This window comes from Agelaius tricolor, unplaced genomic scaffold (genome assembly GCF_023055355.1).
Source record: "Agelaius tricolor isolate 1412-34295 unplaced genomic scaffold, bAgeTri1.0.p SCAF_3, whole genome shotgun sequence".
In the NCBI taxonomy this organism is placed as follows: domain Eukaryota; kingdom Metazoa; phylum Chordata; class Aves; order Passeriformes; family Icteridae; genus Agelaius; species Agelaius tricolor.
Genome location: NW_027269263.1, coordinates 12802361 through 12827568, shown reverse-complemented (window position 1 = coordinate 12827568; position 25208 = coordinate 12802361). Strand labels below are relative to the sequence as shown.

Genomic DNA, 25208 nt, shown 5'->3' with positions numbered 1-25208 from the left:
TGAAATTATCAAGTATTTCCAAATGATATGTAATGAATTCAGACATATAACATGCAAGGATGTTTAAGATTCTGTGATATTCTTGCATCGTTTTCTCTGAGCAGCCAAGTATTTCATTTTAAAAGTGGGCTTAATACTGTTTAGATTTATACATTTTACTGAAATACCATTTTGCAGATACTCTTGGATCTTGCCAACAGTGCTCAAGTCCATTGTATCCATGTGTTTCTGGAACAAGGAAATTAGTACCTTTCTCCATAAATAGCAGCATGTTAACATGTAATAATTAATTAAAAAAAAAAAAAGATGACTGGAATAAAAAAAATTTGTTGTTAGAATCTCTGGTATGAAGATGAACCCTGCCTTACAGCACAACACAGCTAATAATCATTTCTTTGGAGCGCTACATTTCATACTCTGGCCTTCATCTTTTTGAGTTCTCATCTACCACCAGCTGTTAGCTCAGCAGTGGCAGTACAATGCCTCTATTCCCAGAAATCCTAGCTATAAAATAGCAGGTTAGCAGAGTGTAATTCGGACAGTAAGAGCCAGTCCCAACCCAGAGAAACAAGCCCTTCTCAGGCACTGGAAGAGTTAGTTCTTTTTAATTCTTTGTTGAAAGGATGAAAACTACACTCCAACATGTGACACTCTTGAGGGTTTCACCCACTTCTTCTGTTTAGCCCCAGCTACCTTAATATTCCCATCAACACTGAACAGATGTAAAGGTAAAAAAAGCCTCAAAAAATAACTTCTAAGAATCTGGATCATATTAAGGGAACCAAATTAGAAGCAACAGTAGGTAGTAGAAACAACAGTAGGTAACAGGCTTTAGTCAGAGTTTTTCACTATAAATGTCATCCAAACAGGAGTGATAATGCAACTCAAGGCCTTTGACTAGCTCATACTACTCCCTCTCTTCTTCAAGTGCTCAGATGCATCCTTGCAACCTGTTCCTCACCAGTCTGCTTCCATTCTCAATGTGTTCACCACTCTGAAACTGGAAACTACCTAAGAGACTTGGCAAACTATCCTCTTGGCCCTCATTTTCCCAGCCACTAGGCTCAGGGGAGCAATTCAGGTGCCTAAACAGACATACCTAATTTGAAGGTAATATCCTGCCTGGCTTCCAGCTACTATTCCAGAAGGAAATAGGGTTCCTGTGGATTGTGCAGTACATTTACCAGACATTTTTAAAATATTACAGGCATCCCAAAAATTCAGCAATGGCAGAAGATATTTTAGTTCAGACAGCTGACTTTCAGTTTATCTGCCTATTCTATGCCATGTATTTTTGATACTGTGATCTTAAGTTCCTGCTGGAGAACACAACTGAGGCACACAGATCTTTGCACCCTAACAAACTGCAGTCTGTAGCTCCAAAGGAAAACTTGGTTTAAAATCTTGAAGTGTCCATATTCAGAGCCATCAACTTGTTAACTGCAGTGTTCATGGCATCTGTCCATATTCTGCTACATGGATATTTATTTTGAGGCTCTCCTCAAGGACAGAGTTCAGAAGTCATCAAGACCTCTTGTTATGTTTCCTTCAAACTATCTCAAAACACAGATTATAGTGATGCAAAATGTAATGGAACATTCCATCAACTTTATCTGTAAAGTATTTGTGCAGGGAATGGATGTTTAAAATTACATAGAAATAATACGTTGGTTTAAAATAATAGGCTCTGCCTTTATTTAGTTTATTTTTTTGGTGAGAGGGTGGAGAGAAAAAAAGGGCTAATTGTTACTAAGAAGAGATTTTTTTACTAATTAATGTCTCTTCAATATATTCTTCAACGACAATACAGTAACAGCACATTTATCACCCAAGTACACTGGCCAACACTTAGATACTCAACAGCAAAAAAGAGGAATTTATGTATTTCTCAATAAATTCAGAGTATTTTTAAAGGTATTTTGAATGTGTGATGCAATTAAATCTGTTCTATAACAAATACTTTGACCTGGCAGTATTTTAAAATTTTCTAGATTTATATTTTTAAAGCTTGCTGTTGACAGGGACAGAGACAATGAAAGGTACAAAAAATATTTGATGAAAATTCCCACGCTAATAAGAGAAAAAAATAGATACCTATTTCCTACAGTTTCTATCAGATAAGTTTGAGTGCTCTGCAAGGCATTATTAATGGAATAAAAAAGTAAAGCTCCAAGCCATTTAATGCATTTAAGTAATATAACCCAAGACTCCCAAATCCAGCCTATTCTGACTACATGTTATATTTAAAAGCTGTTCAACAACAAAGCTTGTCTGCAGGCAGGATTTTTGCATCTATGAAAAAGCAACTCTTAATGGCAGCACAAAACTAATACTGATTTATTATGCTGATTCCACAGAATAGAATTTTACACCTGAAAAATGGATAAAGTTTCTTTGCAGTGTTGCCAAGTTTTAGTACCTTCAGCAGGATTCATCTAAACGTTAAATGAAGTTCCCTTCATTGCAGACATAGGTAACAGGTCATGAGTGGTCTCCTTGTTAAAGCAGATGTTTTTACTTGGTAGATGAATTACACCTTAAAAACATCCACTTCTTTCCAGTAACTATAGTAGTATTCTTATCCACTACTGGGCATCCACTTCAATTGCAAGAATTCCTCTGATATTCTAAAACCAGTCATTAAAAGAGGAGAATATCCTCCAAGTGCACTGCAACTTACGGGGATTGCACTTTTGGGTGTAGATGGCCAGGAATAAAAAGCCAGCTCACTTTATATTCTTCTCTTACACGTGCCCAGTATGCCACAGCACCATTGTAAGGGTTCAAAAAGCAAGGTGCCCAGCTTTTCCCAGCTCCCACATAGCTTTAAGAGTACCAAGCTGGAGCAATATAAGCATTGTGAGATTCACACATGGCTATGCAGCATGCAAGAAGCAGCAGTAATTAAGAAGCAGTGTTATCATCTCCTCTGACACTACATCAATACGGAAATTACTGCATGTAACTAATAAAACATATTCCTTCTGGGTTGAAGAGATGAACTAATTGGTCAAATAAGAACAACAGGGATTTCTAACAGCTACCCTACAGCTTTCAGAAAACAGCAGGTTACAGAGCCAGCAGGGATACTGCTTATGTTCCCGTGGTGTATCTCCTGTTGCTGTATCTGCACTAGGTAACTGAACCATGAGCCTGTTGGCTGATGTGAATGGATATCTACATCCACTGAGGAAATCTAGTATTCCTGTGGTTTCCTCCATTTTCTCAGAACTAAAGAACAACTCATTCAAAGGAGCTCTCCCAGCATGGCACTTGGCACAAAGAACAAAGCTTAAGAAAATTCATCTTCTACCAAAACTGGTCTTCAGAAGTGCCATTTATATACCTTCTGTTCTTCACTCAATCTCTTTCCACCTTCTTGCACCATACTGCCTCAAAGGACTGATAATGAAGTTGTAGAAATACTACACTTGGCATCCAATAGCAGCTTGAGAATGAACTAGGACTGTACTTCTATTCCTTCTTTATTTTTAAGGAATAATCACAAGGGTTCCACCATGGCATTGTGGTTCCTTATCTACTTATCTGGCATAATGAGAAATGAAAAGCAAAACCAACCAGCCACGACTTTAAGCCAGAACAACAGTGATTCTGGCAAAGGTTTGAAGCCAAATATCCTGCATCTTACAACACCTACACCATATTCTCAAAAATTTAGATCAGTCAAAAAGGCAGCCAAAGAAACCATTTTAAATCTGACCTCATCTCAATGGAACTGGGAGCAGGGAAAAGGAAAAAAGCCCACACAATACAAACAATCAGACTGGAACACAATACAATAATGCTGTTGCTAAATGGACTTTTAAAAGATGTGAGATTAGCATTTAGTTTCTTAAAGAATCCAGACTACATTCAGCTCTTGCACAAAGGGTGGAATGCAGCAAAGAGGACCATCAGCTGAATCCATTTGGGATACCCATAAACAAAGTCATCTTCATTTTGCCAAACCAGCTTCTAAAATCATTATTTTGAGGAGAGCTCTTTGGCCCTGTTGAGTGTCAATGGCTGTGATAATAATCTAGAAGACACATGAGCTACTACCACAAATCATGGCTTTGCTTCTAACTATAAGGCCATTTCTGAAAAGCAAAAAGCAAGAGTACTGTCTCCCTGCACAATCCATCAAGATGCACACAATTTTACTGAAGGTGCCTGTGCCAAAACTCTATATATCAAATACTTGTTTACTGAGTGATAAAAGCAATTCTTGCAAGTCATTGTTTTGGTACAGATAGGAGTTACGACAAACATAAGAGTATTTTCTTTCATTTTTTGTTTAAAATTCACTGCTAGATGAGGGAAGACCACAGGTCCTCCCACATGTTCCATTCCAGAAACTTCTGAACACTCTTGCACAAGACTGGACTCTGCCTTTGCTATGAAGCAGAAAATAAACATTCTATTTAACAACTTGGAGTGCAATATTTGAAGAAAGTTTATCTGTATGGGAGTCAAGAGATGCTAGCAGCTCTATCTGAACACCACCTATGTTTAACCAAGGAAAGAATTCCATGTGCCTGTTTTGAGGTAATACTTACTCAGACAACATTTAACACATGAGCTCTGAAGCCACATTTGAGTTTCTTGCATAGAGAAGGGACTGAACAAAACTTTATCTCCTTTAGAAGTTCTAAAGTTCCTTTAACAGTTGATTAAACTAAACAATCTAAGTACTCTAAGTTTAGTGATTTCCAATATATGCTAACCAGTGGGTTATACCCTCACAGTCCCTTCTCCCTACTCCCACAGGGAAGATAAAACTGAACTGTTGAAGGCCAAGTAGTCTGTAGTTAGTAAGCTCAACAACCAGTCCATCAGCTAGAACAAGTGAGAACAATAGCTGCTAATGTGTGAAAGGCCCCTAAACAAGACAAAAGCAAATAAGGAACAGAACTATTGAGTGCTGAAAACCAACTGCTTAAGCAAGAAAAGGTAGGAATCTGTAAACACACAAAAGAGATAAATATAATCCAGACATATGATACCCCCAGGGTTTCAAAGTTCCCAGACACGTAGCCATTTCTGAGGTCCTGCTATGGGACACTACCCATCATTATACAGCTCTACATTCATTAAACACAGCTTGTCTGCTAAACAGATTGTCTTTATCTCAGTATCCAACTGATGAGTTGCCTGCTACCCTAATTTATCACTTTGGGGCTGATACTGAAACCAGACACACAGAAACTATTTAACAAGTTTTAAGTATTACAAAGCAGAACTCTACTGCAGTGCACTGGTCCCTTGGAGGATCCTTCCTCTAATCAAGTTCCCTGAGCAAACAGGTTTTTATCATACACACTGATGGCATATTCATTACTTATCCCCCCTTACTTCATGTATACGTATTTATTTGACACAGTCCCACCCCTTATTGGGAGTCCTTACAGGGCTCTTTGGGGGTCTTTTTCAGTGGCCCTCAATGTCCAGTGCCCTTTTGAAGTGACTGTTCCTTGACCTCTGTGGCCACATTTCTCTTCACAGAGAAAAAGCAAAGCACAACTTACAAAGGATATTTCTGGGATTCGCATTCTCTGAACCTCAGAGAAAGAAAAAACAATTCTTATCTCATTTACTGCTCGTGTGTTTTGGAACAAGTGGAATGCATTGAGGAAGATTATTTACCTGAAGGAATTTGCTTGATGGGATTCTGGTGTGAGTGTTTTGATTCATTGACCAATTGAATCCATGTGTGTGTGAGTGTACATGTGTGTCAGGACTGTTGGCTGACAGTCATGAGATTCCATGCAGTTGAGTGCTTGTGCAGTTTCAGTTTAGATGTAGTGTAGTATAGTACACAATAATATAGTATAATAAAGTAATTAATTAGCCTTCTGATATCCATGGAGTCCTCCTCATCATTTTCTCCCCTTCGTCAGGGTTGCCCTGTTTTTACTCTAAGTGGTGAATCCAATGTTGGCTATAGCCTGGGCTGCCCGGAGTTCGCAGCCATGGCTGAGCATGTGAATCCCAGAAATATCCTTGGGAAGTTGTGCCTTGCTTTTCTCTGTGAAGAGAAATGTGGCCACAGACCCCCACTTTTGAGTAAGCACAATATCATTTTTTCTGTAACTTCTGCTTTGTCAGCCTTGCAGAGCTGAGCTGGCATCCTACTTGCCTTTTGCATGACTTCTGTTTGCCTAAGTTACGTCCTTTACCTATTCCTGCAAGGCTGTGCTGTTCTGTTCTACTATCCTCAGACTAAAATGGTTTTCTGTTCTACTGTCAGCTGGGCAATGCTATGAATTCCAACTTTTACTTGAAAACTGTTGAAGCGATAGTTACAAATCATCAAAGTTTTTCCAAAGGCAAAGAAGATTCAAAGCTGCTACCCCTTCTTAAACCAGCCGGTGAGAAGGGCATGTAATTGACACTCCTACGTTACTTCAGCAACTACTTTACTCATTTTAAAGCAAAGTCCATGATAGAAAAAAAAATATGTGTTTCAATTCACACTTCTGCTGTTCAGGACAATTTTGCATACTGCTTATTTCTAGTAACAGACTTGTTGGTGCTGGGCTGTTTTGTCAAGGCACTGCACCTTGCATTTAAAATTAGAACCTTGCTCCTACTTTAAAATGTCTCATTCTCCAGTCCCAGCAGTGCTGCAGCTCTCTCCCTCTGTCTTTCCACCTACTGATTCCCTGTGCAGCTGCCAGCATTCCCTCCCCTAAGAGCATCAGTGTTACAAGTACCCTGATGTGGCAGGTTCACAACATGAACTTGTGTGAGGGCTGGCTTAGAGCATTAGTTCAGCAAACTTCAGCTCCACACATTCCTGACCATGCTCAGACTCTGGAGCACATGCCTAGAAACATATGAAGCCAATCAAGTAAGTTTTATTAAATGCTTTCTGACCTCATGTAGGCATCCTAGAAAATACAGGGGGGTTTCCAAGTCAGCATGTATGTTAAAATAGCCCTGTTTCTTTTTTATGAGCACAATCCAGACAGATGTGTTAGCTCACTGGGAAAATTATACAGTCACTTTTCAAATTAGGCAATCATTTTAGTTCAAAGGGTATTTGCACTACAGTCTTGTTTTATTCAAATTCAAGCTATATTCACTTGAGGGACTACAGTTGAAAGGGAAACTCTCCATTTTAATAGAAAGTTGCCTGTGGCAACTTAGTTATTAATCAGTCTTTCTGCATTCAGAAGGCAAATGGCTTCGCTCCCCTGTCCATGTTCTCCCATTTACAGAGGATTTACCACCAGAGTTACATATCTCTTTTTTGAAATGAGGATGTCTCCATGACCCAAATCCAAGGGCCCTCAAAACCCATGAGTGCAGTTCAAAGAGCTGAGCCTTGCTTACTGTCATCTTTTTCCCACAGCCCACTGATAAACTTCAAAAATAACTAGAAACCTTGTTTCACATCAGTCCTCTATCATGTTAGTAATGTATGTAAGGTAATACGCAATTTTGTCCCACATAAAAGCTTCAAATAAGCATTTACTTGAATCACTGGAGACACAGTATCAAGTAATTAGGGACATTCCTTGGCTCAGCCTTCAGTTTCATAGCTGGTTTTACAAGACTGTTTCCTGGTAAAAAATTGTGTCATTTTCTTACTTACTTTACACAACTGTTTCATGCTTTCTTTAATGGCAAAGAAAGAGTTTTACACATACTCTCTGGCCAGCAGGTAAAAAACAGATTTGGTCAGTTCAACTATGGCACTGATGCCTTCAAAGCACATTTGAACTGCAAGCACCTACTTTAAGCATACACAACTCCATAGCTACCTAATTGCTGAGGTAAATTTTAAAAGCATCACCAGAATTTTTTATGAAACCATTTTTTCTGTGTCCTTTAAATTTGCCAAATTGGTGGGCATCTGGCATCCATCCAAGGTCAAACCAGTGTACTACTTATTAAAGTATATAATTTTACTGCAAAAACCTTTTAAAAACTTAAATTTCCAATTTCAGAAATAATGGATTTTTTCATCTAGTCAGTTACTCATCCTGAAATACAGTCCTATTTAGAATTCACCTAAGTTCCTTTTGGTTTTCCCCTGGCTTGTTTTTAGATTAGATGCAACAGGCAAAATACCAGCTTTGCAAGTTTACTGTTACTGGGAAATTCCATTAAATAATATGGAAATTCCTCCTACAGCACCTCAGCAAACACACACAATGCTGGCATAAAGACTTACCTGTACAAAAGACAAGTTTCTTTAACAATACTGCATTCAGAATCAAGTTTCAACAAAATGTCTTTCTCAGATTTAACAAACTGGGTGAAGTTGAGAGAATGTGGTCACTTTGTAGCACTCATGGAATTCAGCAGACCTGCTGCATAACTGAGTAGTTCTTCAGAACACTCTTCCCAGGAATAAGCTCGCCCACAAAAACATTCTTCCACTTGCCTCTTCATGAACATATGCACCACTATTTTCCCTTGCTCTCCAGACAAGATATTTTCTTAAGAGATATCCCTACTATAACCATTAAAACAACCCAATACATTTTCAGTTAGACACACCTGAGAATTTTTAATACATTAGTATATATTTGCTTTCCTTATGATCCTTTCACCTTATGATTTAGAATTCCTTTCCACTGCTAAAACTAGTTGCTTACCAGAGACATAATTAGCTGATTTTGTACTGAAACAGAGCTAGGTTGGCCTCTGAGGATAGAAATATTTGTCTGAAAAGAATTTTCACACAATGATACACCTATTTTGATAACTTGTACAGCCTAATTTCTCTAAGGCTTCCAACTGGAACAAGCTGGGCAACTGCAGTTGTTTTACCACTCATCTGATGTTCCTGATGGCTTCAGCTTTTAAATCTTCCACTTTCTATGAGTGAAAGAAGCAAGAACATAAATGCATCCAAACTACCCTAGAAATACTACTCTGCATACATAAAACAATAAACATCTACTACATACTTAGATTAATCATATATCAGAGCAAGCATGATTCAAGCTAATTTCCACAACATGCAGTTGCCTGCCTCAATAAAGGCTGTATAGGCATGCCTCCAGATTTTTATGGAATTCCTGGTAGAAGAGAAAGCAGTAACTTTTGGCAAATATATCCCTATTTCAAATTACACTTGTACAGTAAGTATCATATCCCATGGTATATATCTCGAGAGCATACTTTTCTCTAAAAGAAGGGTATTATAACTAGAAAAATAAGAACTTTCTCTATTCATTAATACTTATATTAATATTTTAAGCTTTTACTAGGTTTTTTTTAACCAAAAGATTCGTCTATTACAGGCTATCAAAACAATAATATGGTATTTCACCTGTAACAATGCTAAATTCATTTCACATATGCAATATCTGGGGCCCTGGGAATTTTCAAATCAAAATAAGCACAAATCCAAAACAGAATGAACACTTGACATGTCTTTCCTATACATATTCCTATAACATACACTACTTCCAAATATTAGCACTCCCAAATCTTCTTATGTTGGAGAATAAACAATTCATCTCTTGATGCACCACAGCAGAAACAAGATGATCCTTGTGAAAAGGATGCAACCATGCTTGTGAAAGTGTGAGTGTACACAAACAAAATATGGGCTCTTTGTAATGGCAAAGATGGAGAGAATCCACTTAGAGCAAGTGGCAATATCAAGGACAAAATGGAAATAATAATTTGTAGCGGCAGATTTACAAAAAGAATCTTAAGTCTTCTTAGACTACCAAGACATGGAAGAAAAAATGAACTTCACCACAAGAAACCTCAAATGAAGCTATTATAGCCTTCAAACTAACTAAGAAGAATCCCAATAACTATCCAGCTAAAGGAGTGAAGTAACTAAAGAAACAAGTAACAAAATTTAAGTTAATGTCAAAAGCTGTATTTTCAAGGTCAAATGAAGTGATAACACCAGAAAGTCCAGATGTAAAGATCAGATGAGAAGCTGAAAGCATTTGAACCTATCTGTAAAAGGACTGCCTGTGGGACTTCATAAACAAGCAGATGCCATTCACATATCTGGGGGGATGTCAAGGGTAAGGTCCTCATAGCATCATTAGAGAATTTCAAACTGTCTTGCCAAGTAAATATTTCTGGGAAGTAACAACCTGAAACATGAACAGCTCTGAATCCTTGTTTAGTAACCCTGAAGTATTTACTCCTTATTTAACAGCATGTATTGAATATATTTAAAATGTTAGTCCAGATACTGCCCAAGAATTTAGATAATGGGATTGTCCAAGTATTATATGCTTCTAACAGCTTCATATAAATTTGTTTGCTAGCAGGTTTGCTACAGACGAGTTACAGAAAAAAAAAAACCTTTCCCTCTACTATTTTGGCATTGACACTAGTAAGATTTCATGATGATAGCTGCATAAAACTTTGCTATGCCACTCCATTCACAAGTATTTCCCCCACACCAGTTCCAAGACTATTTCATGTACAGATTAATGACAAAGAACAAGCAAGGCTACTTGCAACTTTAAAAGTTTTGAGAAGGGATAGAATTTCAATCTCTAACTTCGCAGCTTTCACACACCTATTTCACATTCCAAAATTCCAGAAGAGTACTATGAGGGTCTGCATGTTACAAACACTACCCTTTAAGTACAGGCTACTGCTTGCTAATTGAAGTGCAGCCCAGACAAAATCTGGGTAAATGGCAGACTTCTAATAGCAGCACTTTTTGTGTATGCTCCAGTTGTAACTCACACAACTGGACAGTAAAGAATGGCCATTGGAGGAACAAAAAGAAAACCCATATGAACTCAGCCAAATAGTTAGCAGAGGTGGCTGTAGATACTTGCTCACAAGCCAGTGTCACATTTACAGAACTGCTCTTTGCAGCACTCCCTGCAGTCCATAATGTTCTGTCTGACAACCAATTTTTTGGCAGTGCAACACCAAAATTATCACCTATAGCAAATAAACTACCACTGAACATTCAGAAAGCAGTGAACTCTCCAATGCTAAAACCACTGGTGTCTGACACACTGATGATTCTTCAACACCTCCAACTTCAGGAATGGTAGAGAAATCAGAAACTCCAAGTTTTCTTTTCTATAGAAGTTATTCTACTTCAAAACTGAGTGCATGTGGCAGTATAGAATATATCCATGCCAACTGGCCTCTCCACCAGTTTGCCTTTGCAAGAGGAATAATAGTTAGCATTTCTCACATGAAACTCCTCTGTATGTTGTGCCACGTGTCTGCTGTCATCCATACTGAATCTTGTATTCAAGTGAGCAACTCCAGAACTCTTAATTCACTTTAAGCTTGAAGTCTTTTCTTTCACAGCTCCTTAATTAGTTGTTAGAAGCTTCACAGAAAGAGAGCCAACAAATAAACTCGTCTGTATGCTGGAAGTTGAAGGCACACTTTATTCCAGTAAAGTGAACAAATGTTTCTTCTTGGAAACAGTTCGATGGAGACAAAAAGTCTCTCCAGATTATACTTGAAGCTCAACCTCTTCAGCTGCCTGTTTCTCAGCTAATTTCAGTATCCATACAACACACAAGGCTGGTTTGGTGAAGCACTTTTCAAATCACATCCTCTGTTTTGCTCAAGACAGACTCAATTGTACCAATCTTTCTTCAGGCTACTTTTTGTGCAACTCAAGTGCTCAGCATAGGTGCATAAGAAGCGGTCTGCTTATCTCTCAGGACATTTTCAAAATTTGCAATTCTATTGTGTTTCTTACTTAGGACATTTCTTGCAGCACAAACAGCTTCCTTGATGCTTATTTCTTCAGTTTAGTCACAGTAATTTCATAATTTGCATCAGAAGAGTCATTTGTTATCCAGCTTTCTAAGATTATACTCTTCAGTTCATTTCTTCATGTCATTCCTCCTAAGCATTTTGCACAATATACTACCAGAAGAGACAGATTTGCACCACTTTGGTCCTTCCTCCTTGTGAGAATTTAAGAACTCCTCTAGTTGTAACAAATTTCCTCTATATAATCAGTTTTGGATGATAACAGGTGGGTATTTTCCCAATCCTAACTTCAAATTCACAGGTTTTTTTGTACCAGTTGGAAAACAAAGTAGACAATGCACTTCACCAAGTTTGGCCATAGGACTACTATACAGTCCCTGTCATTTTAACCAGGACAAACATGTGACAAGTAAAGATATAAAAAATGCCTCCAGGTGAGTGTGAGTTTCTTCTTCCAACTGGACAATGAACTCTAGTATGGAAGCATGAAAGTAGCTTGGGAGAAAAGTCAAGAGGGTAAAAATAATTGTCACCAAAAATACAGTATGTCTGCAAATCTGCAGAATGAGAAGGAGTATGTACTGTGAAATCATTCATACAGAACCAACTCACAACCAAAAGGAGGGAACAGAGCTACAAGCTTACTGTTGCTGTGATTCATTATCAGGCAGATGTTTGAACAGCACTAATCTTTTAATTGTTATGATGCACCTCATTTCTCATTCAGCTACAGATCCCTCTTTCTGCTATTTTTATATAGAACATCTGGGAATGGACCTATACTGTTCATGACTTCTTATCTCAGAAGACAATGATGGTATTGCCTCTTACACTACCTTGCAAATTCCTGAGCTTGTATCTATGCCCTCTTTCCTATTTCCAAGTATCTCATCATACTCCAGAGTCTGTGTTTTTCTGTTCCTCCCATGCAGAATTTCCCTTTTCTACTCATAGATGTATGAGCAATAACGCATCCTGAATCAATCAAGCTTAAGTATATAAGCTTTGGGTCCTACAGATTTTCCCACTCTGTAACTTTTGATTAGACACTCTGACTACGACAGACTTTACATGCTACAATTAAAGACTGAATGAATTTACTAGCACAGACATTCACATAGATGAAGAGTTCAGCACATCCTGTTAACATACTTGGGAGTTTCTCGGATATTCTGAAGCAAATCTCTAGCTGTTCCAAATATTTCTCTCTCTGAAGAGGGGTGTCTCCTTTACGAATTGCTGCAAACACTTTATATAATTAAATGGTAATCTTTGGTCAGAACTCTGGCAGGATGGTCAAGTTTAATAAGTCCACTTAAAGGACTTAAGAACGTCAACCTGGAGCTACTACTTTTCACTTGAGCCCCCCGCTACACATTCCAGCAAGTACAACCTCCACTAATACCTATGGATTAGCTCAATTTCCATCACACTTCCTCTTTCCTATACAAGTTTTACCAAGACCTTAACCAGCTACCACTACAGGATGTTTGTTTGCACTTTTTTCTCAGACGAAACTGCCTTTAACAAAACCAAGTGATCCGGTAGACCTAGCCTAAGAGGGTTAGGGGGGAAAAAAAATCAAAAACATTAGGAAAGTAGTTTCGAGCGGAAGGCATTTATTCCCCACCTTCTACAGCGACATGTACTTTTCAAACACACTGACAGAGGCTACTGTGTCAGTACATGAGCTTAACAGAACTTCCTCGCGGCATTCTTCCTTCGGCGCGGTAATTAGCGAGTAAGTGGTGCATGAACGCATCAGCAGAGCCACGCAGGCTGCCCATGGCCCGGACAAGTGTTATTATTGCTGGGCCGCCCCGGTCCCCGCCCAGGCGCGGCGGATGACACCTGCAGGACTCCCCTCCGGCCGCACTCCAAACACCGCTCATAAAGAGTCTGTGCTCTCGCTACGTTTTCGAGCCTTGCTATCAGCCCGCGTTCAGCTTTTCCGCCGGCCAGCGGCCAAAGCCTCCCGGCTCCCCCGATAACGGCTGCCCGGCCCCGCACCCGCGGCCCGGAGCGCAGGCCGGCTCTCATCGCCCCTCTCCACCCGCACACAGAGGTCCTGGGAAAGCACAGTAGTTCTGCCTCCCTCCGAGGTGGGAAATTTAAAAAATAACGATTAAAACAAACCAAGCCGAAGCACAACCCGGCCGCCAGCCTTGGCGCTGGCGAGCAGCTCCCGTCCCGACAGCTCCGTGCCCCGGCAGCTCCGCGGCCGGGCACCCGCACCCGCCCACGGCACCCGGTCCCGACAGCTCCCCGTGCCTTCAAACGGGGCCTCGGCGTTGGAGGGGGCAGCACCCCCAGGCAGGGGCAAAGGGGGTACGGGCAAGAAAGGGCACTTACTGGGCGTGCAGTGCAGCGGTGAGGCTTGCGAAGAGACGGGCGAGGCGGGAGGCGCCGCCGGCGGCGGCTCTTTGAGGGCGGCGGCGGCCGCGGAGGTCAGGACGGGGGGCAGCATGAGGTACCGGTCCGGCTGCGGCAGGCAGCGCTGGCACACCGAGTGCAGGCAGGGCAGCAGCTTGGGCCGCCGGCTCTGGATAGGCTGCCCGCACACGCCGCAAGTGTCCAACAGGTTGAGCGGGGCCGCGTCCCCGTCGCGCTCCGCCGGGCCCTGCCGGCTCTCGGCCTCGTTCTCCCCGCTCAGCGCCGCCGCCGCTGCCCCCGGTCGGTCCGCCGGGCACGGCCCCCCCGCCGCCGCCGCCGCTGCTGCAGCTGCTAACGCCGCTGCCGCCTCTTCCATTGTCCTACGCCGGCCGCCGCCGGAGAGCCGAAGGGAGGCGGAGCAGCCCCGCCGCTTCCCGCCCGCGCCGCCGCCGCCGCCTACCGGCCCCCACCCCGCGGGTGTTCGTGCGCCCGCCCCGGCAGCGGCTGCCCCGCCGCGCCGCGCCGCCAACGGCCGCTCGCGGCCCGCCCCGCCCCGCGCCCCGCCCAGCGCCCCGCCCCGCCCGTGCCCCGCCCCTCCCCGCCGGGACCGCGCCCCCGCCCCCGCGACGTGAGGCGAGCGCTGCCCCGCCCGCCCCGCGGGAACCGGCCCGGCCGCCGCGGAGCCCCGCCCCGCCCCGGGAGCCCCGCCCTCTCCCCGGTACCGGCGACCGCTCCCGCCCAGCTGGGTGCCTGCCTGGCTCTGTCCGGGTGAGAGGAAGGACGAGAAGTTCCTCTTGAATATGGGGAAAAACTTTACTGTGTGGGTGGCCATGCTCTGACACCGGTTGCCCAGAGAGGGTGTGGAATCTCCCTCACTGGAGATGCTCAAGAACCATCTGGACACAGTCCTGTGCCATGTGCTCTAGAATGACCATGCTTGAGAGGGGAGCTTGGGCCAGGTGACCCACTGTGGTCCCTTCCAACCTGACCCGTTCTGTGATTGTGTGAGAGGTCTTTGTCCCTTGGACAGGGCTTAAAAGAGGTCACCCTTCTCCCTGCTCTGTGTGCAGGTGAGAGTCTGTAAGTTTTGTTGGCTTGGTGGATCACAGCAATACTACCACATGCAGCCACATTACCTGACTGAAGCTAACTGGTGATTGGTACAATTAAAAAGATACAACAGAAAAGTACAATTCTTGTTTAGACACAACATTTTATTGACACAACTTTAGTATTGTGCTGGTGAGACATTGGAGCACGCTGCCCAGAGAACTGCAGCTGCCCCAACCCTGGAAGTGTTCAAGGCAATGTTGGACCGATACTGAAATCAGACAACAAAACTTTCTAACACAATGTTGAGTATCAGACAGCAGGCATTCTTTATTACAGTGCTGGACACATCAGAAGGATATCTCTGTTTATCTGATGCGTGTCCAGAAGGTAGAACAAGGTATTCATTCCATCATGATCATACACATATTGATTACAGTGTACTTCTGGGTGATACATAAACATCACTTTTCATAGAACTAATTTGCATGCAGCTTCCTCCTACTCAAAGTCTTTTAATGTCCCTAGAGGGTTGTCTGAAGGAGTCTTTGGTGGTTGTACTCACCAAGTGCCCCCCATATTACAGATGACATTTCCTTGAACTTATCTTAGGGCATGCGCTGTTGCTTCTTTTTACATAACTTGGCCCAAAAAGCCACTATAATCCTCCTTATCTGTTTATCTACTGGTTCCAGCTACATTTATCATCCTGTGTGCACACTTTTACATTCTTTTATCATTTTTTGTTAGTTGGTCTTTAAGCTCTATCCAGCAACTTCAGGAGAACTGAAAATTTCTCTTCTCTGTGTTATCTATCAGGACAGGGCTTTGAGCAACCTGGTGTAGTGGGAGGTGACCTGCCCATGGTAGGGTGGGGTGGAAGCAGATAATAGTTAAGGTCTCTTCCAACCCAAACTGTTCTGTGATTCTGTGAGCTACTATGAAGTATGTATGCAGAGACAAAGCTAGATCTACCACGTTGGTTGCTAGATCAACCATAAACCAGCTCCAAGCTCCTCAGAATATTCCAGATGTCTGTGCCTAAATTCCCAGAGCAGCCAGTATACTTCCCACTTCCTAGCAATTTCTCCAAGACCCTAACATTGGTCCCATAATAAAGAGGACCATGATAAAGCCGTACATGACAAAATACGAATTTCTCCAGCACAAGGAACAACTGTGTACAGGAGCATTGTCATGATTCAGCGTGTCTCACATGCATAATTTATCATGGTAACAGGAGAACAATACCACAGGTTGTTTTGGGGAGGAGGAACGGATTTGGCTTTACAATGAGGAATTGTTAAGAGGTAAATACATGTCATTCCCTGACTAAGAATATCAATGGAAGGGACAAGCCATACATTCTCAACCCATGATCTGCCAACACACAAGGGAAAAATGCCTCGCTCTCCTGAAGTACACCTCCTGCCTCCCAGTCCAGCTGCCTCTGTCCCTTTACTAAGAGTCACCACATGGTAGGAGAGTCCTGTAGTCCTCTTTCCTCCCCCCCAGGGGTTTGGTTATCCAACATCCTATGATGAGGTGCTAACAATCCATTGTGATAGCACCTTGCAGGCTGAGAGCATGCCATGAATGATGAAATGGGTTCTGGAATTAAAGTTAAGGAGGATGGTACAGGTTCTGCAAGGTGAAAATTAGCAAAAAGGACATTAGAAAGGGTCTGTTGAGGAACAGGCAATAACTGAAGATTGATTGATTAGTATTGAGAGCAAACATGATCAGAAACTCAGTAAATAATATATTTGTGAGGAGTAATAGCAAGTCGTAAGATCATCAAACTAGGTAGTTCCCATAACTAGTATGAACTATTTCTCTAACAGATGTCAGCATAGGAAAACAGCAATACTGTGTAATGGTACAAAGATCACCCTGTGAATGAACTGAGTAGATGCTCTGTTGCAAATGATGATCCCGGTGAGGCAGTATCCCAAAGATTAGTAAAATAATAGGATTTATGTTTCCTGCAAAGTTTGTTTGCTTGCGATGTTTGCAAAGCTCGCTCAAACTGCCTGTAAAATCTGTAGTTGCCGTTGGATCTGAACAGAATCTGATTTAAAATGAAAGTTTGAACTTGCATAATTTGAATTTGAATGTAGAGCCTTCCTGTTAGCTATGGCATCATATTAGGAGCACTTGGGACAGAAACAAAAAGGGCATGGAGGAACAGAAAAAACCACCCTGAGATAAGGAACCATTCAGTACATGTAAACAAGGGAGCAAGGAAAAAAGCTTTTGTGGTTGTTTAAAAAGCTTTAAACAACGACATTGTTCAGGCAAAGTGTGACAACAATCAGTGAAAGAAGTGGCATCGTTACACTGACCTGGGTGCACAGCTTTTGGCCACAGCTACACCACACCTGGCCATCAGGGAACACTGGCAGAGCTGGCTTGGGGCTTTTGGAAAAGGTCATGTAGACAAACCCACCACGGGGCAATATGTGCTGTACTCACTTCTGTCTGAAAACAGCTGATGGTTTTGTCCAGTTTCTGATAGAAGATGACTTGTTGGGCTCTCCAGTGTTTCACTGGAATGAGTTACACCAATGAAGAAAGAATGACAATGGTGACAAGCTGATGGCTGGAAATCAAGATGACTACCTAGGAAACATCCAGAATCTGAGGCTGCTTCTCTCTTCCCTTGCTATGCTACTCATTACTTCTGTTTACAATTTGTTTTGCTACCTCCTCTGCTTCTTCTGGACATCCCATTTCAAGCAAATTCCAGAAGCATTTTACCTTCTGTTCAGATATATACTTTGTGGCTGCAGTCTAGATTTTTGCCCTTTGCAATCTACATTCCTGTGATATACTCCACAAAAAGTTATCATTCAGAAACTTCAGCTGCAGAAAGAAATGACTGCCAGCTGCACTGAAGAATTTCTCAATGGAGATCTCATAACTAGAAGTTCCTTGCACTTAGAACTTACTTGCTGGCTCTAATTTCCTCCTTTTGTCCCTGGTTCAGTTTGTCTCTTTCTTGTATTTCTAGATCTTCTAGTAGTCACTTGGCCTTGCTAATGCAACAGATGTTATCTAGTGGAAGTCACTTGGCCTTGCAAATGCAACAGAGGCAAATCTTCCCAGATTACCGCTAAACATCAGCATGTGCATTTCCTCCTCTTAAAGCAGCCATGTGACACTAAACAGTCTCTTTCCAAAGTTGTTTTTACAGACTAAAAACCATGGGGCTTTGCAGTGTGCCAGTCCAGTTTAACCTTTATGTGGCAACAGTGAAGGAAGTGGGGAGGAGACTCAGTGCTCCATCTGTGTCATTAAAAAATGCTTTTGACACAGTAGTCATCCAAGACATAGATCTGGCAGCTTTCTGGCCAGACTCTATCACAGCAACACAAAGCAGTCACTGGGAGGATGTGTCCCAGAATATACAGCCTTTCCTGGTCCGTGTCCTTTTGAGAAATTGACATCTTCATATGTGGTTGGTTTTCAAAATCTGTAAAATATAAAATATGTTCACTGAAAGCAAGATGAATGCATTAGGAATTCATGGTTAGGCAAACATAATTTATTAACCTTTCCAGCAACAGTGAAGCAGGAGAACTTTACATACTAAAACATCTGGTACAAGCAATGAATGAGCATAGTCCCTCCCAAGCTCTGAAGGCTGAATTAGGAATTGATCTAGAATATAGCTTAGATCTGTAGGCTGCCTTCTGGAACTCCACAATCAAGAACCCATCAAGCTATACTGACTTGTCCTTTCAGTAAGGAGAGAGTAAGAAAAACTACCTTGTTCAGGTAATTTTCTTAGGATTTTCAATTTTCTGTTTTTTATATTTCAGTCACCTAAAATATACAGACACACACATATAACTTTTCTTCCAGATTGGAGGATGATTTCTTGGAAACCTTTTTTGTGTCCTATTATTTATGCTCTTTACCCAAGTAAAATATTTCTCCAGCACCTGGCAAATAACAACAGAGACTTTAACAACTGAGAAGAGATTTGCTTGACCAGTTTCAGCTGAAAGCTCACCACAAATAAGGCTGGGTCCAGCACTCTGGAGTGGGCAGCTGCCTTGTAATGTTTCCAGCTCTCCACACAACATATCTCCACTGTAAACTATGGAATAATATCACCTCTGCACACTTTCCTATTGGTTTCATGGCCAGGGAATACACTCTGCTTTTGTAAATTAACTCTGGGTTCATCCATTAGATTCCCTTTCAGGGAAAAGGAGCTTGCCTGAGGTGAGAGGCAACATGCTAGTTCTGAACACCCAGTATTAGATAAAAACTGATGGAAATTATTGTGGTATTCACAACCCCCTTTTTCTTCCAAAGGTATTTTTTAGTTTTCACTTTCATTGAAAATTCCACAAACACGTGGAAACAACCTAGATATACATGAACATATCACAATTAATGTCTCCTAACAATGCTCTATCCACTTGTTTTGTCAGACACTTACAGGTCCCATCTCTAATTCCCAATGCACCTTTGGAACCCTCTGTCTCTCCTAGGGATGAGTAGGATTCTAGCCCTGCCCACGTAGAGATGCTGTGGTTCAAAACTTAATGTCTTCCCCTTCCAAGTCCCTGTGCTCCTGGCTGTGCAGTGCCAGTGGAAGTGGGGTATCCCAGGGTAAGGAGCACAGATCAGCCCTGATGATTTAAGAATGCAATTGCAAGTTAATCTCTGATGAGTTAAACCCAGATATTCAACCAAATAATCAGGCCAACAGACCACATTCCTAAATTATCACAGGCCAGCTCCAAATCTGTCACATCCAGTTTCTTTTCTGACACATAAAAGGCCAGAAATATCTTTCTGCAGTAGCACAAGTAACCTCATTGGGTATTAGACTCATTTCAAGGAACTTGGGACTTGCCCAGTGGGGGCCACAGCTCCTGTTGATGAATCTCAGTAATTATAAAGCAGGGGGTATAGTTGTATTGCCTGTGGGTTTGAAATTCAGTAATAATTGATTGCTTAGCTCCCTACATGCCTGAGCACTTCCCTTGCCCTTCTCCATGATCCTTGTGAGGCCCTTCCAACTCAGCATATTCTGTGATTCCTTCTCTCATGAGGGTTTCCTACTCAGGTTCTTGTTAGCATTGTTGCTAGAACAAAATGAAGCACTGCCAGCTCCTGGCAATATATGAACAAAACCACGTTTCCTCAAGCCACCTGGCTCCACTGGGAGACTGTAATCTACCAGGATGAGATTATGCCCTGATTTCATTCCTGAAAAGGGACTTCCTAGTCTCCTTTCTGAGGCAGGGTGGAGGAGGAAAATGTTGCTTTAACAGTCAGGTTGTAGGTGAATGTACATGGAAAAGAAGCCCTGCATATCTTTTCACATCCCTAGCGTGAGTCTTCAGCTGCAAGGAGAATCACAGATTCATTTAACAAAAAGGATCCCAGGTTCCAAAATGTGCTTCCATTCAGATTGGGAAAGAGCTTTCCCAAATTTAAAATACTTTTTAAAGAAAAGTATTGCAACGTACCCCGGATTTGATTAAAAACTATGCTTTCAATAAATATATTATATTTGGATTTTAATATTTCATTTATTACTATGTTAAATAAATTATATACATGAAGTCTTTGGAACTTTTTTTCCTCCATAACATCTAAAATGCACTTACAAAATTACTAAAACTTTTGCTTCAAATTCAGTTTGGTGAAGCATTTTTATTAAAAAAAAAAAAAAAGCAAAAAAAATTCCCAAACCTTTTCAGACTGCAAAGGAAGATGGTCATTACCTCATTACTGGTATTCCTTGCTGACCTCACCTGTTTTTCAATAATGCCTTCACAGGCTGTGCCATTTTTTGCCCATAGAACTTTTACTAAATACCCATAGTAAGGTACATTTTGTTCTCTTAGTCTTATTGAACATCAGAGGTTTGTTTTCCCTCTTGTTGACAGCAGATCACATTAAATTACTAAAAACAGCCCAGGACCAAAAACACATTAATTTTCACTTCTATTCTGAAAAGTAACCATATAATGGAGTTATGCAATCATGTATTTCTTTTCCTAGTGATTTTAAGGTCAGATACTCTTGGTTTAAAGGTAAAGGGTATTTTTTAAAGTATTATTCCATCAGTTAAGCTACTGCAACTTGGAATTTAAAGGTCATAATATTCCTTCCTGATCAACAGTACTCCTAATGAACGCTTATTTTTGACCAGAAAGTCCCTTTCTTTCAACTTAGGCTTTCAGGGGCACCCATATGAATCACATTAAGGAATCAATTGGGAGGAATAGGATCTCTCTCTTTCACTTCATTTTAAATATTGTGTATATTCAGAAATGCCCTACTTTGCACACAGGCATTACATCTGTGTGAGGGATTTGCATCAGTGTGACTAAATTGATTTTGCTGCATCATTGCACATTTGCCTAATGTCAACAGGGCCTTTACTGTTGGCTATGCTGAACTAACAAGAATAAAAAAGTAGCATCGAAAACTTTCTTTAAGGTTGTTTGGAGATAGGATTCTGACTATACCTACAGGAAAAATAGGAAGGGTTGGTGTGCTTTCACATGTTGCTGTTTATAGACAGTTGGTTTTCAAAGAAGCAAAGCTTATTAGAAAATTCAGAGTCTATCAATTTAAGTTGCAGGAACATGCTACAGATTTCCTAGCAGAAAGATAAAACTAATCTTATCTTGTGTACTAAAATTTTTATTTGCAGTGGTAACTAGCTAGTAAATAAAATATTAAGCTCTTCAAAAGCCTCTGAGTATTTTGAGTTCCTCTCTCATTGTGTCCCAAGTGTTGTCCCCACAACTAAACCAAACCCATGTTGGACAACAGGCACCAGGACCAGCTGGAGCCAAACCAACTCTTCTGTTTCATTACACAACTTCTCTGAGCAGCCCTGAATAGAGGGTGGGACAACAAAATAGAGGATAAACAAGTCACAATCCTGGTTAAAAGCCACAGTGGATAGACACAGGACTGTGTTACTTGGAATAACACCTTCTGAGCCCTTCAACCATCTGTGTCTGGACAGACCTCAAGACTGCTGCACAGAAATTTCAAGGCTCTAACCTGGCCTCCCAGTCATGAAAGTCTTCTTTGCCATAGGAGACATGCAATATGACTTATTTCAGCCCGACGACATAAGGGATGAGATATCCCCAGCTTCTCTCCAATTTGTTCATTCTGCTGTCACTATTTTTGGCATTCATTCTTTGGGGATTACATGATAATGGAACTATTTATGGTATTAACTCTTAAGGTATTATAATGAAATTTAAAGGAGTAGATTATATATAGATATATAGATTATATATTAGATTATATATATAGTAGATTATATATAGATATATATAGTAGATTATATATATTATATTATATAGGATCTAGGCAAACGCTCAACATCTAAGAGCATTTCCTTTTATAAAATCTTTTTGTTTGGGTAATATCTGGGGAAGACAGGTAAGGTTCATTTTGCCTTTGCTTTTTCACCTACGATTTCCAGCTGTACAGAAATTCTTTCCTGGGGTTATGACGTGATACACAACCCTTTTGGCAGCAGTGCCAGGGATGAAGTGGTGCCACGTCAGCTGCTCAAATGTTCAGTCATGCCCTGAACACAGCACTGCTGTGTGCTCCAGTTTTTTGCTGGAGGAGGGAGTTATCATGCTTTGGTTGGCTGCAGGAAAGAGAATCTTCAAAAATCAATGAGCATGCCAGTGGCAGCTCTACAGTGCCCCATCACAAGAGAGTGATAGAGCATTGATGGTACCAGGATGCCAACTTTCCAGCTTCTCAGTCATGCTCTCTTCTGGATTTAAAATAAAGGGGTGATTCTTAATTGCATTTATGATCAGAAATTGAAGGTGTTAAGGCTGATACCAGCTTTTATATCTGTTGACTCATTTTTAAAACAAATTCTAATATTAATAGAGGAGTCAAAATGAGGCTTCAACTATGAGCCTTCAGAAGTTCTGGTTGGGAGGGATAAATAGCCATATATCAGGCATATTTTAGTTAGATTTCCTATGAAATCATGAAGGTGCTGATAGATCTCTTAGAAATATTTCTACCAAACATTGTCATTCTGCCTCACTTAGATTATAACCTTAGTACATATTTTTGCTCATGTTTGGAGCAGTCAGCACTGTGTAGCCATACAATACTCTGACAAAACCTGTTCCTTCACTCGTGTGTATTTCCATCCCAAATCAAACACGAGAAAAGCAAGCAGAGTTTGACCCTAGATCGGAGAGCTTTGCCAAAAGAAGATATGTATTACAGTCACAGGAACCTGTCCTCCAGATCTGTGGAGCTGCATATTTATGATTTTCCAGTGCTTGAATAGATTTTAAAATAAGCCAGCCTGTAAATACAAGGGAAAATCTAACTGCAGCATTACAAAGTTGTGCAATGCAGCACTCCAGATCTGTTTTCCTCATAAATCTATAGAACTGTGGGCAGTATGTAAGTAAATAACCGCCTAATTTATTTCTTGTACTTCTATTCAAACAAGTCATACCTCAAAGGAATATTTTAGTAATATGTCTAGAGTATAATGAATTTTAATATATTTTTTGAGGGTATCATTTGATTTCAAGATATAGGATCAAGGATTATGGTTCATGCATCAGGGACATATTCTGGATTTAAACACAACTGGATTGAGTTTATAGATATGCACACACACACATGTATATAACAGACATATCTATATTTTATATATATACACATGTATCAATCACATACTTCCCTGGGGAAAACAGTCTATAGCTCTGTTTGCATTTGCACAGAAATTGCATTTTCCTGTCCCATGGGCCTGTTGTGAGGGACCTCAAATACTGAGATATCTCACATATTGTTGTAATTGGAAATAATATTAAATGTGCAGCAGACAGATATCCTAAATGTTAATATGAAGTTGGAACTTGGAAGTAATTTCTAATTTGCCATTATCATAATCTAGTAAAAGATTAAAATAAGGAGAATATTGCAATTTTTTTCCTTGGTCTCAAGTAATAACTGGGTGTATTTTTGCCGTGGGAGACAGTTCACAGCTAATGACACAATTTTCATTTCAGATATTGACCAAAGCAAAATTTTCCCAAGTTATTATTCCTACAGAGATTATACTGCATTATGAAGAACATAGCAAGGATACTTAAAATTCAGATTCTCAGAAAATATGGTTCAGCATAACTCCACCAGTGTAGCTAGAACTAGACCAAGTTGGAGTTCCTGACAGTCTGTCACAGTGTTCCTACCCACAGTTTCACAGTTACTGAAACCTTAGTTCACCTTTACAAAATACATAATTTTATTTCTTAGTTTCTGCTTGATTAATCACATGTGAGTGACAAATCAAGAAGAATTAATGTAAAACCAGATCTGAATAGCAGCAGTATCAAACAATGAACATGACAACTCTTTTTTTTTTCCTAGGAAAAAATTGAACCACCAAAATAGGAGTGGTAAAAGCAATGTACATTAGCTTAACACCCCCCACCATTTTCTGATAAAAGGAGGTAGCTGTGATAAAACTACGTAACAGCATAATCAGTTGTCCACTGATTTGTAAAATATAAGATAGAATTTGTTTTAAATTATTTATAGTTATCTGATAGACCAGTGCAGATTTTTTTCCATTTTGTAGTTTTCTACAGTTGTGCCCTGATATGAATGCTAAATAGCTCAAGTTAATGATTCCTGCTCTTGCCACTGGAATTATGCCAGTCCAATACCTTTCAAATTTCAGGTGCATTTGTTAATCTGTTCCTTTCATTTTCCTACCTCATTTTTCTTATGTACATTCTTTTGTATAACAAATGAAAAAAACAATTATATATTATCATTGTCAGTATCTATTTCCAGTGTCTGCAGAGAGTAGGAGCCTTCATGCTCTGATATGTTTTTCCTGAGTGCATTTACTTTTAATATTCCATTTCAGTCTTTCCATTCCTTTACTCACATTTTGCCACACTTCAATGCCTCCTTCCCAATGTTGCTGCATTCTTTTTGCAGCCTCTAAGATTTCCCCCAGTGTTGTGCTAGCTCGGTGCTGACTGCTATGTAGCAATCACATCCCAACAGTATTTTGGGCTGTGTCAGATCAGAGTCAC

The 25208-nt window shown here is 40.7% G+C and overlaps 1 protein-coding gene and 1 long non-coding RNA gene across 3 annotated transcripts in view; both read right to left on the bottom strand.

Moving 5' to 3' along the window:
• TRIM24 (tripartite motif containing 24) overlaps nucleotides 1-14513 on the bottom strand; it is a 54995-nt gene extending 40482 nt beyond the window's left edge. The window contains exon 1 of one of the 2 annotated variants that reach the window (XM_071422512.1): nucleotides 14044-14513. In XM_071422512.1, coding sequence (XP_071278613.1) covers nucleotides 14044-14440 — 397 coding nt within the window. In that variant the 5' untranslated portion in view covers nucleotides 14441-14513. The remainder of the gene's footprint in view (nucleotides 1-14043) is intronic. The other variant, XM_071422511.1, reaches the window with a different exon arrangement.
• A 766-nt stretch (nucleotides 14514-15279) lies between these two features.
• LOC139587858 (uncharacterized) overlaps nucleotides 15280-25208 on the bottom strand; it is a 111052-nt gene continuing 101123 nt past the window's right edge. The window contains exon 9 of the long non-coding RNA XR_011678523.1: nucleotides 15280-18589. This is a non-coding gene — a long non-coding RNA (uncharacterized lncRNA). The remainder of the gene's footprint in view (nucleotides 18590-25208) is intronic.